The 12,268-nt window shown below is 50.1% G+C and overlaps 1 protein-coding gene across 1 annotated transcript in view; it reads left to right on the forward strand.

Moving 5' to 3' along the window:
• Window positions 1–4,167: 4,167 nt before the first annotated feature.
• LOC129651024 (liprin-alpha-1-like) overlaps window positions 4,168–12,268 on the forward strand; it is a 38,321-nt gene continuing 30,220 nt past the window's right edge. The window contains 2 exon segments of the mRNA XM_055579754.1: window positions 4,168–4,315; window positions 11,265–11,359. Of these exon segments, the coding sequence (XP_055435729.1) occupies window positions 4,168–4,315; window positions 11,265–11,359 (243 nt within the window).

Below are 12,268 nucleotides of genomic sequence, written 5' to 3' on the forward strand. Positions count from 1 at the left end.
TGCTGCCTTCTTCTCCTTTTGCCTTCCGTCTTTCCCAGCAACAGGGTCTTTTCCAATGAATTGGCTCTTTTGCATCAGGTGGCCAAAGTATTGCAGCTTCCTTTCTCACACACTGAATCAACCACGTCTGGTCCATGGGGGCCCAAGTACTCAAAAAAAAAAAAAAAAAAAAAAAAAGGAGCAGCTTGTGGGCCAACATGTTTCCTTGTAACTGAAACCCATCAGCATTTTTCAAGTGCAAACTCAAAGCCAGGGCATTTTTATGTCCACTGGTAATTGCCGAAAAGGCCACACAGGAAACTCCCAGCTGTGTACTGGGGCTGTGTACTGGGGGTGACCGAGGTCCACACCTCCCTGATGTTGAACTTGACTCCAGATTTGGCAGAATTGTTAAGGCCGCAGACACGTGAACCCTACACGGTCAGTTTACTTTCAAGCTGCAGTTCAGGGCTCGCCACGGCGCCCCAGGGCTGGCACGCTGTAGTTTCTCCTCATTCCTCCCCGGAGCTGGTGTGGGCCGTGGCGGTATCTGTTTCCCGTCTTCGTGGATATTGTTTTTTGAAAAGCAAGCGAGCAACTACCTGCTGGAGGATGGGAGCCGCCTCCACACCAGACTCCAGGATGGCTGGTCAGGCGGTGAGGGTACCTGAGCTCCCAGGGAGGCTCAGACCGCGCACAGCCCCTCTGAGGCCACGTGTGTGGGTCCAGACCCAGCCTGGCCACTTCCTGGGGGCTGAGCAGCCTCAGGCAAGTGGCTTCCCCACTTGGGACCTTGGTTTTTCCATCTTACAATGGAGGGGCTTTCATCTGCTGGGGGTGGGAAGGGTTGCCATGGACATGGAACAAGGTAGAGGGGGATGTTTCTTGCAGTTTCCAGCTGAGGCCTAGTGGGCATGAGCTGGTGTCCGAGACAGTTCCCAGACTTGGCTAAGTGTGGTGATAAGCATGGAGTTGGGGGGCAGGGGTCCCTCCTCATAGCCTGGACATTGGGGTGGGGGTTCTCGACTTGGAGGCACCTCAAGTCTAATTTCAACAACTCCGTATGTAAGGATAATGCAACAACAGATGTTCTCAGGGACTTGTCAGCCTGGATGCAAAGCCGCATCCCCACCCCACCTTCTGTGGGCATCCTGACCTGGCCTGTGGTACAGGGGTCAGATCCCTTTACCGAGGGAAGGCACTGAGGCTCTGAGAGGTGGGGCAAGGAGATCAAGGCCACTGGGCCCGACAGGGGCAGAGCCAGCACTTGAACCTGGGTGCTGGGTCCTCATGTCAAGACTCTTTTCCCTGAACCGTGAGAACTGGACTACAGAGAGGGCTGAGCACCAAATAATTGATGCTTTTGAGCTCTGTTGTTGGAGAAGACTCTTGAGAGTCCCTTGGACTGCAAGGACATCAAACCAGTCAATCCTAAAGGAAATCAACCCTGAATATTCATTGGAAGGACTGATGCTGAACCTGAAGCTCCAATACTTTGGCCCACTGGTGTGAAGAGCTGACTCATTGGAAGACCTTGATGCTGGGAAAGATCGAGGGCAGGAGGAAAAGGGGGTTTCAGAGGATGAGATGGTTGGATGGCATCACTGAGTCCATGGACATGAGTTTGAGTGAGCTCTGGGAGGTGGTGAAGGACAGGGAAGCCTGGTGTGTTGCAGTCCATGGGGTCTCAAAAGTTGGATGTGACTTAGTGACTGAAAAACAACAAAATGTGGTCTTCAGCCCCCATCTCACTCCTACCCCCAGGCTTAGTGCCTATGCCATGAGCCTCTCCTACATTGAGGTTTCAGGGGCCATTGTCTAGTCCCGAAGCTATTCATATCTCTATTCATAATTCCACCATTACACATTCATTTCTTTGGCCATAACGTTTTTATGTCTCTTGAGTCTTAAGTGCTGAGGCTTTTATACACCCCACCTGGCTTCCTTTGGGCCTCTCTTGGTTTTGTGGAAGCGTACTTGTTATAAACTGGAGAAGGAAATGGCAAAGTTATAAAGTGAATTCTGGACATGTTTTAAGAGTCTTGTCTTTAAAGTTCCTAAGGACGGCTCTTCCCGGTCCCAGGTAGTCGGGCTGAAATCTGTGCCCCTCTGGTGGCGGTTCTGACGTCCTCCCATGTCTCTAGGTCGTTGTGTGCCAGAGTCAGCTCTTTCTGGCTCATGGGGAATTCTGCCAGCTGGGTGTTAACCCTTTGGTACATGAAACAGGCCACGGCAGGAGTATTTACACCACGGAAACTGGCAAATGATGTAGCTACAGATCAGAGTTGGTTTTTCTTCCTGGAGAGCAAGGGGTTGGGCAGGGGGCTGCATACGTTATCAGCATGTCCCTGCTGTGTGGCCACGTGTCTCCTTTTCCTGAAGAGGTCAAGTGTCTTCAAACGTGTCTGTTGTATTTTCGCTTCTCGTTGTGACACTTCTTTATTTCTGCGCATTCTGTTTGGTTCTCTTCCAAGTTGGCTGTGTGCTTTTCTTTAATGGTTTCCTGTCCTGTGCAGGACCTTTCTATCTTGAGGTTAATTTCTCTAAATGAGGTGAGCTTAGCTGATTGGTTAGATTTATTATCCATCAAATCCTCTCAGAATCCCAAAGCTGAGGGGTCACTTCTGCTGGTTCTCCTCCAGCTGTCTTTCATCCTGGTGTGCCTGATGCTCTTCCACAATGGCCACCACCCTTCCATAACCCGTGGGGCAGTTCCCAAGCCTGGGAAGAAGGTGTCTTTATCCAGAAAGACTTGGCACTTGCATTCTCCACTCATCTGAGGGTGTTATGAATAGGATCACCTTGAACCAAGGTGACATGCCTGGACCCCCTGGGGTCCTCACCCGCTCCTTCTCCTGCTCAGCACCGGAACCACCTTCCTTGTAATTCCCGTGGCTGGAGGAGGGAGGTGGTTTCTGGGTCACCTGAAAGTGTCGTCTCCTGGGAGTCCAGCTCCATGGGGAGGGAGGGGTCTTCTGTTAGACTCTTCCTCTTGGCAGTTGCCCCTCTGGGTCTTCTCAGGTCTTCAGCAACTTAAAGGCGTGACACTTTTTGTTGTTGTTGTTTTCCATGAGAGGGTGGATCTGAGTAACCTACCCACCAATCATCAAAGCAGAACTGTGAATGAATACATGTCTTTTATTCCTTCAACAAGCCAGGCCTTGAGAGCCAGACCCTATGCCGAAGCTGAGGGGTAAGTCCGCCCTAGCCAGTCCTGCAGCCCCAGCTCCCTCAGAGACCGCGTTCTGGGTCCTGGTTTACTGGAGACAGTCGAGGGTACCATGTCCAGGATGTGTAGAAGGCATGCTTATGCCAGCACCCCATGTGACCGCTCCTCCCGGGGGGTGCAGACATGGTCAGCAGGAACCACGGTGCAGAAATGCCTCCCTGCAGACCCTTGCCCAGGGACTGAGCACTTTGCTGTCGCCTTCGGGAGCTGTCCAGGTGGAGGGCAGGCGTGAGCAAGTCAGGGTCAGCCACCAGTGGCAGTCCCAGCCTGCCCCCTCGTCCATGAGTATTAAAATGAACTCGAGGATGCTGCCAGAGGTTGGGGAAGGACCGCAGGAACATCCTTGGCCGGCACACAGTAGGAGCTCAGCAGGACTGTCCCCCCGGCCCCCTGGATCACTCAGCAAATATCATCAATCAAGGCTCCCATGAGATGACACGTTCAGTGACCCAGAAAGGGCCCCTGTCTTCCAACTCCGGGAACTGGAAGGAGGGTGGTCCTGGCGCCGATCAGGAGAAGGAGGGGGTGAGGCCCACCCCATGCCAGACACTCTCCCTCTTGGGGGGCCCGTCGGTCACCTAAGCAGACAGACCCAGCCTGGAACCAGCATTCCAGCTCACACCCATGTGGGACCCCAGTGCCAACAGGAAGAGCAGGCAGGACCCAGGGCTACCAAGAATGCACCCGGTCATTAGGGACTGACCAGGCATCACGTGCCTTGAACACGTCTGGGGAGAACAGAGGAGCCCTGGCATCAGAGGCCCTCTGAGTGGTGGTATTATCATTGGAGCTGAGGAAGCCGAGGGCACAGGGGGGAAGTTGACCAGGCCCCTGTGGTGGTCAGAAGTCCGACCCAGGCCTCTCACTGGGGCTCCGTGGCTTCCTGGCCCGGCGGTGCTCGGGAGCCGTCCTGTGTGTACCTGCCGTGCACACACGCTCCCCGCAGCTCCTGCTGGACCATGAGCCGGGGACGGGTGTACACACAGGATGCCATGGAGGCTCCCACACCACCCTCGGGCCTGAGACTTGGCACCCATAGTTCCCTGATGGCAGTGACAGGGCCCTCTGTGGTGGGCGGCAGCTGTGGGGTCAGGCTGGGCTGGAGAGGTGTGCTGCCCAGGAGCCCTCTGGGGGCAGCTAGGGACCCCAGGCTCGGCCTCACTGAGGCCAACCTTCCAACAACCTAGGTGGCTGCCCTTCAGCAGAAACGGGTGACCGTGACACACAACACGCCGGCTCAGGCAGCCGTGGGGACGAAGAGGGAGCCTTGGCATCCTCGGCCACCAGGAATCCCCCTCGGGCAAGTTTTTGCTTGTCCTGTGATTCCCTTCTTCCTTCTAAAAGGAAAGTGCTGGGAATGACTGTGGTGAGGTCGCTGTTCCGGTGAGTTGAGCTGGGAGCAGAGGTTGAACCCCATCCAGTCTGCCATGGGCAAGCCTTCCCCCTCCCCTCCCCCACCTCGGACGGCACAGTCCTGGTCACTCTTCTGGGCCTTCTTGGCTCTTTAGGAACTTTAAGGTGTGGGGTTTGTTATTTCTTGTCTTTGTCCAGCATTTGGTGGCGGTCCATTGCAAGGGCCCTGACCCTGTCCCCTCCCCGAGCCTCTTGGCCCTCCCCATGCCCACGCCAAGGCTCGAGGCCCCTGTGGTTCTGTGGCCTCCAGACTCCCCACCCAGACTCCCCACCAGGAGTGTGCATCTCAGTAGGGGCGAGGCTGGCACTGAGTGAATCTTCAGTGAGGTTTTTTCCTTAAAAACCATCCTAAGTGACTTTGGCTCCATTGCTTTTTGCCAGAAACCTACAATGGTCCCAAGAACTTTGTACACTCCAAGGGTGGTGGTGACTGGATGTGGAGCCCAGCACAGACCCAAGTCAGTCCTGCCCTGAGTCCCACGGCCCGGCCACACCATCCCCCTTCCATGGCCTGGCTTTCTTCTGCCAGGACCTTCAGAATGGTGAAAAGGCAAGTGTGGCCTCAAGCTGGGGGGCCCAGCGTGGGCTCCTAGCCCCTGGGGGTCCCCTTGGGACATCTGGTGGACCATAGTCCCCACTGCCATTGGGCAGCTCTGTCTCGGGAAATGTTGTGTTTCTTTGCTTTTTTGTGTGATGCAGCACCCCAGTTACTCTCGGGGCGATTGGGAAGTCTGCTGGTGTTACAGGCTCCTGCCTTAGATGGGGAACATTATTGCTGCATTGACGCTGCTCACTCCATACTGGGAATCTGTTAAATACAAATGGCAAGGGGAACAAAGAAAAACAGAAAAAGAAAAATGGAGAGTGGCTTGGTTGCTTCAGGTCTCACCTGTGATTAAGAGTGTGTACAGCCTGCACATGAACCCGAGTTCCCACACCTGCCAGCTATAAGGTGCCAGGCCCTGATTTTAGAACCCTAGCTTCACTAAGGAGTCACTGACAGATACAGTTTTTGTGTATTTCAGGTCTACATTGTGATGACTTGATGCCCATAGACATCATGGAATGATTGCCCAACATATGCATCGCCTCACACAGTTAACTCTGTGTGTTTGTGTATGTTTAAAGTTCTTATAATCCATGGAGAAGGCAATGGCACCCCACTCCAGTACTCTTGCCTGGAAAATCTCATGGACAGAGGAGCCTGGTAGGCTGCAGTCCATGGGATCGCTAAGAGTCCGACAGGACTGATCGACTTCACTTTCACTTTTCACTTTCCTGCATTGGAGATGGAAATGGCAACCCACTCCAGTGTTCTTGCCTGGAGAATCCCAGGGACGGGGGAGCCTGGTGGGCTGCCGTCTATGTGGTCACACAGAGTCGGACACGACTGAAGTGACTTAGCAGCAGTAGCAGTATGCTCGTCTTATAAAACAAGGTGGAGAGTGTTCCTTGTTTACCCTGAGAGTTCCTGTGAGCTTGCTGTTTTTGTCCCTAGATTTTTGGAAGAATTGATTGGCAAAACCAGTTGGTTTCATTGTGGGGAGGCTTTTAATTTCAGATTTATTTTTTTTCATGCAAATAAAATGTTCTGATTTTGTATGTCTTCTTGGGTATATTTAGGTAAAGCATTTCCCCTTTGCTAGGCAGCAGACTCTCCTATTAGTAAGTGAACTGTGGTTCATGATATCTTTCTTATCTGCAAGATGTGTTGTCTCCCCTTTTAAAAATCCTTGATACTGGTGATTTGTGCTTTGTCGCTTTTTCTTAATCAGTCTGTCTAGGGGCTTATCAGTTTTATCAGTCCTTTCAAAGAGCCAACTTTTGGCTTTGTTTTTTAAAAAATTTCATATTTGCTTTATGTTTCCTTATTTTCTACTCCTTTTTCTTCCATCTGCCTTGTGTTTCGTTGGCTATGCTTTTTTTTCTGGTTTCTTGAGGGAGAGGCTCAATTGATTTTAGCCTTCCTTCTTTTCCAGTATATGTGTTTAAGGCTTTAAGTTACCATCTAAACACAGTTCGCTGGGTCCCACAAGCTTGAATAAGCCAAATTTTCATTATCTTTTATGTAAAAGTATTTTCTAATTTACATTGTGTTTTTAAAGATTATTCATGAAATTCTACAAGAAGTATGTCATTTATGTTCCCAATGTTTGGGGAGGTTTTTCTAGTGACCCTTTTTTGATCTCTATGAATTCCATGAAGAGCCCCGTCTTAGTCTTTTGGGGCTACGGTTATAAATACCATAGACTAGCTGATAAACAGAAAGTTGTTTCTTATAGTCCTGGAGGCTGCAGAGTCCCAAGATCACCAGCAGGTGCCACGTCTGGTGAGGCCTGTTTCCTGGTTCCTAGACTGCCTGCTGCTTCTCCCTGTCCTCGCAGCACGGGAGCCCATTCCCTCCTGACCTGACCCCTCCCAGAGTCCCTGCCTCCTAGGATCATCACCACGTGCAGGGTGAAATTTGAGGGCACATAAACCATCAGCCCATTGCAATCCGTAAGTATACCCTGCATTCGTTCAGTGCTTTGAAATAATTCGAGCTTTCCTAAGGACCCAATACATATTCATTTTGTTATATGTCCTTGGGCTCTTGAAAATAATATGTATCAGTAGGAATGCAGTGTTACGTGCCTATCAGTTAGATCAGGTTTCTCAATCGTAATTCAGATTCCAGTAGCCATGTTGAATAAAGCAGAAGTAGGCGAAATTACCTGTAATATATTTTATTTTTACACTCTCAACATATGATTATTTCACTGTGTAATAACATAATAAAACCTAATGAAATATTTTACATTCATTTTTTCATGCTAAGCCTTTCAAATCCAGTGTGTGTTTCATGCTTGCAGCACATCTCATTGTCGAACCAGTCGCATTTCAGGTACTTCGTGGCTGCAGGTGACTACGTACCAGGGAGCCCAGCTGCATGGGATATGTGCCTTTAATGTCTCCCACTGCAATTATGAACTTGGCTGTCACTCCTTTTCTATTTCTGTCAGTTTTTATGTATTGATATTTTGAGGTTATGTTATTAGGTACATTCAAATTTAGAATCCTCATCTTCTTGGTAGACTGAACTTGTATTAGTATGAGATGCTCCTCTCTATCACTAGTAATGCCTCTTACTTTAGACACTATTTGACGGTGATATTGCCACGTCAGTTTTCTGTCCTTGTTGGCCTGGGTATCTTTTACTTTCACCTGTCTGTGGTCTTCCATCTTAACATGTACCTCTGTGAATAGTGTATAGTTTTCATTTTCCTCAGTTTGACACTTTTTATCCTTTAATGAGAATATTTGCTCTATTTATAGTGTTGATATTTCAGTCTGTAGATGCCATGTGACTGTGTGTCTTCTGTTCGCCCCACCTAGTCTGTGCTCCTTTCTCTTGCCGTCCTTTAGAAGTGTGAGGTGTTTCTCTGGTTCTGTGCTCCTCTGTCAGGTTGTTGGGGGCACATTCGCACACACAGCGCGTGTTTTACATTGAAGTCTAACTTAGCACTTTTACTGCCTCCCTGACACGACTGTTTCCTCCTTGTCACTGCTATCCTTTAAAATTTTAGATATATTTTTGGCGTTATCATCATTGTAGAGTTAATATTTACCCTCACAGTTCCCTCATTGTTGGTCTTTCCTTGTTTTTTATATTTCAGTCAGAGACTACTTTTCTTTCTCCCAAAGCACTGCCTTGATATTTTTTTAGTTCATGCCTGTGGGTGATGAGTTGTCTCATTTCCATTTGCCCTAAAAGTCTTCATTTTGCTTTCACTTTCGAAGAGTGTTTTTGTTGAGTATAGAATTCCAGGTTGGTGGTTATTTCTTATTCAGCATTTTACAGATGCCAGTCCATTATCTTCTGACTTCCTTTGACTTGAAAAGTCAGCTTTCAGTGTTGCTGTGCCATTAAAAGCCACTCCTTTTTTCCTCTGAGCGCTTGAACATTTTCTTCTTCCCTTAGACACCCACAGAGCTGCTGAAACCAATGTGTAGTTTTCATTTTTGAGTCAATGCTCTGATTCTTGAACCAACTCTTGCCACTGTCCCTGTCAGTCAGTTCAGTCGCTCGGTGTCTGACCCACTGCAACCCCACAGACTGCAGCACACCAGGCTTCTCTGTCCATCACCAATACCTGGAGCTTGCTCAAACTCATATCCATCGAGTTGGTGATGCCATCCAACCATCTCATCCTCTGTCGTCCCCTTCTCCTCCTGCTTTCGGTCTTCCCCAACATCAGGATCTTTTCCAATGAGTCGGTTCTTCGCGTCAGGTGGCCAAAGTATTGGAGCTTCATCATCAGTCTTTCCAATGAATATTCAGGACTGATTTGTTTTAGAATTGGCTGGTTGGATCTCCTTGCAGTCCACGGGGCTCTCAAGAGTTTTCTCCAACACCACAGTTCAGAAGCATCGATTCTTTGGCCTTCAGCCTTCTTCATGGGCCAACTCTCACATCCATACATGACTACTGGAAAAACCATAGGTTTGACTAAATGAACCTTTGTCAGCAGAGTAATGTCTCTGCTTTCTAATATGCTGTCTAGGTTTGTGATAGCTTTCCTTCCAAGGAGCAAGCGTCTTTTAATTTCACCATCTGCAGTAATTTTGGAGCCCAAGAAAATAAAGACTGTCACTGTTTCCATTGTTTCCCCATTTATTTGCCATGAAGTGATGGATCTAGGAGAAAACAATGGCACCCCACTCCAGTACTCTTGCCTGGAAAATCCCATGGATGGAGGAGCCTGGTGGGCTACAGTCCATGGGGTCGCTAAGAGTCGGACACGACTGAACGACTTCACTCTCACTTTTCACTTTCATGCACTGGAGAAGGAAATGGCAACCCACTCCAGTGTTCTTGCCTGGAGAATCCCAGAGATGGGGGAGCCTGGTGGACTGCCATCTATGGGTCGCACAGAGTCGGACACGACTGAAGCCACTTGCAGCAGCAGCGGATGGGGCTGGATGCCATGATCTTCATTTTTTGAGTGTTGAGTTTTATGCCAGCTTTTTCACTCTCCTCTTTCACTTTCATTAAGAGGCTCTTTAGTTTCAGCCCCTGGAGGCATTTCTTATTCCCCTTTCTGTCTTTTCTCTACCATGAGGGGCCACATTTTAACAATGTGGTTTAACAACAGGCTCCTTCGCTATATTCTATACTTTTTTCCCTCATATATATATATATATATTTTAACCTATCTGTTCTTCAGTTCACTGATCCTCTCTTCAGCTACGTCCAATTTGATGTTAAGCCCAGAGACTGGGTTCTTAAATTCAGTCACTATTATTTGAAAGTTCTAGAATCGGGTTTGATTCTCAGAAATTTTTCCTTTTGTCAAGTATATTTTTGAACTGGTGAAGTTTGCATCTGATACCTCTAGCATACCTCTGATATGCTGATACACATCTGATACCTCTGGATCGGTTTCAGTTCTTTTTCTCTTGGTCCTGTTTGTTGTTACACCCTTTTTGCTTGTTTTGGTTGCATGTTGGACATTATCTATGGAAAACCCTAGAGTTTCTGGTGATGCTGTCTTCCCCAGAGGTTCCTCTGAGGCAGACCTCTAGTGGGGACAGAGACGTCTGTTCACTCAGGGCCTGAGTGACTTGAGGCTGGGGTGTCCTTGTAAGCTGAGTCTCAGCAGCCTTCACCCACCTTCCCCCCGACCGCAGGGAGGAGCCCTCCAGCATGTCCATCTGGAAGCCTGGGATGCCTCCCATGGCCTCTTCTCGGCCAGTCCTGAGGCCCACCATCTGTCTCCCGAGCATCACGAGGTGATTGATACTCAGTGCTCAGCCGGTTTGGGCAGAGTGTTGGGTACGTTTTCTGTGCCTCCCTTTTCTTGGGGAGCTTAGTCTCTAACATCCGGACTGACTTGTCAGGCCTGAGCTCGAATTTTTGTCTTCCCAGCCCAAGGAACCATCCAGAGCTGTGTTAGCCAGTACCCTCTGCTTGACTTTTCCCCTGCCTTTTCTTCCAAGAGTCAGCTTTGTTCAGATGCCGCGAGGGAAGGAGTGGCCCTCTCAGTGTCCAGCTCCCTCACTGGGCTTTTGTTTGAAATCTTGGATTGTGGCTGCCTACGGACCTCTTTTTAAAGTGTATTTAGCTTCTCTAGCTCTTGGTAGGCTGACCCACAAGCTGCCTGTGTCTGTAACTGGAAGTGGGGAAGCCCTGGGTGTCTTCTCTCATCTGAAGCCACATGTAAAATGCACAGTAATTATATTGATCATCTTTGATACCGGGGAAAACAAGAACCAGAGGTCCATGCTTAGTACCCACGGTTGTGTTTTTGATCAGAATCCCCAGCTTCCCTGGGCTGTGTCAGTGCCACTTCAACTTGGGAAGAAGGTGGAGCAAGCGGCCCATGCGGCCTGGGGACAGAGGAGCCGGTCTGCCCTCTTCCCCTGCCCCTGACGGCCCAGGGCAGGCCTTGTGATGACGGGCTGCTTGTGGTCCAGGAGAAGGCTGAGGAGGCAAGGGTTGCGTGAACTGTATTCTGTGACGTGGTCACATGCGTGTTTCCTTTTTCAGTTTGAAAAAATGACTGCTTTTAGTCTTCCCTCCAGTTTGACTTTAAGGTTGAAAATGAAGATTTTATTCTTAAAGTTGAGCACAGTGATTTTACAGTCTTTTTGAAAGCAACAGTTGAGGTTTTAAAAAGACATCTCCGAGAACTCCAGCAGATAAAGCGAAAAAAAAGAGAATGTGTTCAGGGTGAACTGCGGGCGGGACCCCAAACTGTACTCTGTCCCTCCCAGAGTCTGTAATTGCTGAGATGGGTGGATAGAGGGTCCCAAGCACCCTGGGGACCGAGGTCCTCAACTAAGAGCTGAGGTCCCAGCTGAGCCAGGAGCAGTGTGGCCTGTGCCCTGGTGAGTGGAGAGCCGCGAGGCTGGGAGTGGGGCCAGGAGAGGGGGTGGGAGACTCGGGCGCGGAGGTAGGGGCAGCACCTGGCTGGGTCTGGGAGGCGCGGGCTGTCACGGCTCGAGGCAGGGACACCCCTGAACCTCCACCGTGCAGCCGCCACGGGGCAGAGCTGTCTGGCATCCCAGGGTCGAAGTTAAGAGGGCGAGTTCACAGCAGATTGACGGAACTCCTGTATCCACTGTGGGTTCATTTTAAGTGCCTGGAGCGAGGTTGGTCAAGCCCTTGCTGAGCTCGAGGGAGGGAGTCAGTCAGGGAGGACCGAGCTCAGGGTGAGAGTGAGGGGCAGCTAGCGCGGTGAGTCCTCCTCACCTGAGTGGGTTCTGGGGGCACCCTTGAGTTCAGGGGTGCCCTTTCAGTAGCCTCACTGGAGACTTGTTTGGGGGGTGAAGGAGGCAGAAGCCCACTTAGAAGACATGCTCATTCCTAGTGCTGGTGGTTTCTGAAGCAGTTTATACTATTTGGTTCGACTGTGAACCAGTATCCTTGCAGGGTTATGTTTGACGGTGGGCCTGAGCTGTGGGCATGGCTTTCCTTCTCCCACACACCACACTCCCCTGACGTCTTTTTGGCAGCCCCTCCCCCCTCTGTGCACCCCTGATGATGGGCCTGAGCCCAGCCCCCCTGTTGCCATGGAGCCCCTTGTGACTGAGTGGGTTTCAGGTTCTGGGCTCCTGGGAGACATGCTGGAGGCAGAGCCTTCGTGCCATTTCTTCTAGAGACAG

The sequence above is a fragment of the Bubalus kerabau genome, chromosome 4 (genome assembly GCF_029407905.1).
Source record: "Bubalus kerabau isolate K-KA32 ecotype Philippines breed swamp buffalo chromosome 4, PCC_UOA_SB_1v2, whole genome shotgun sequence".
Lineage (NCBI taxonomy): Eukaryota > Metazoa > Chordata > Mammalia > Artiodactyla > Bovidae > Bubalus > Bubalus kerabau.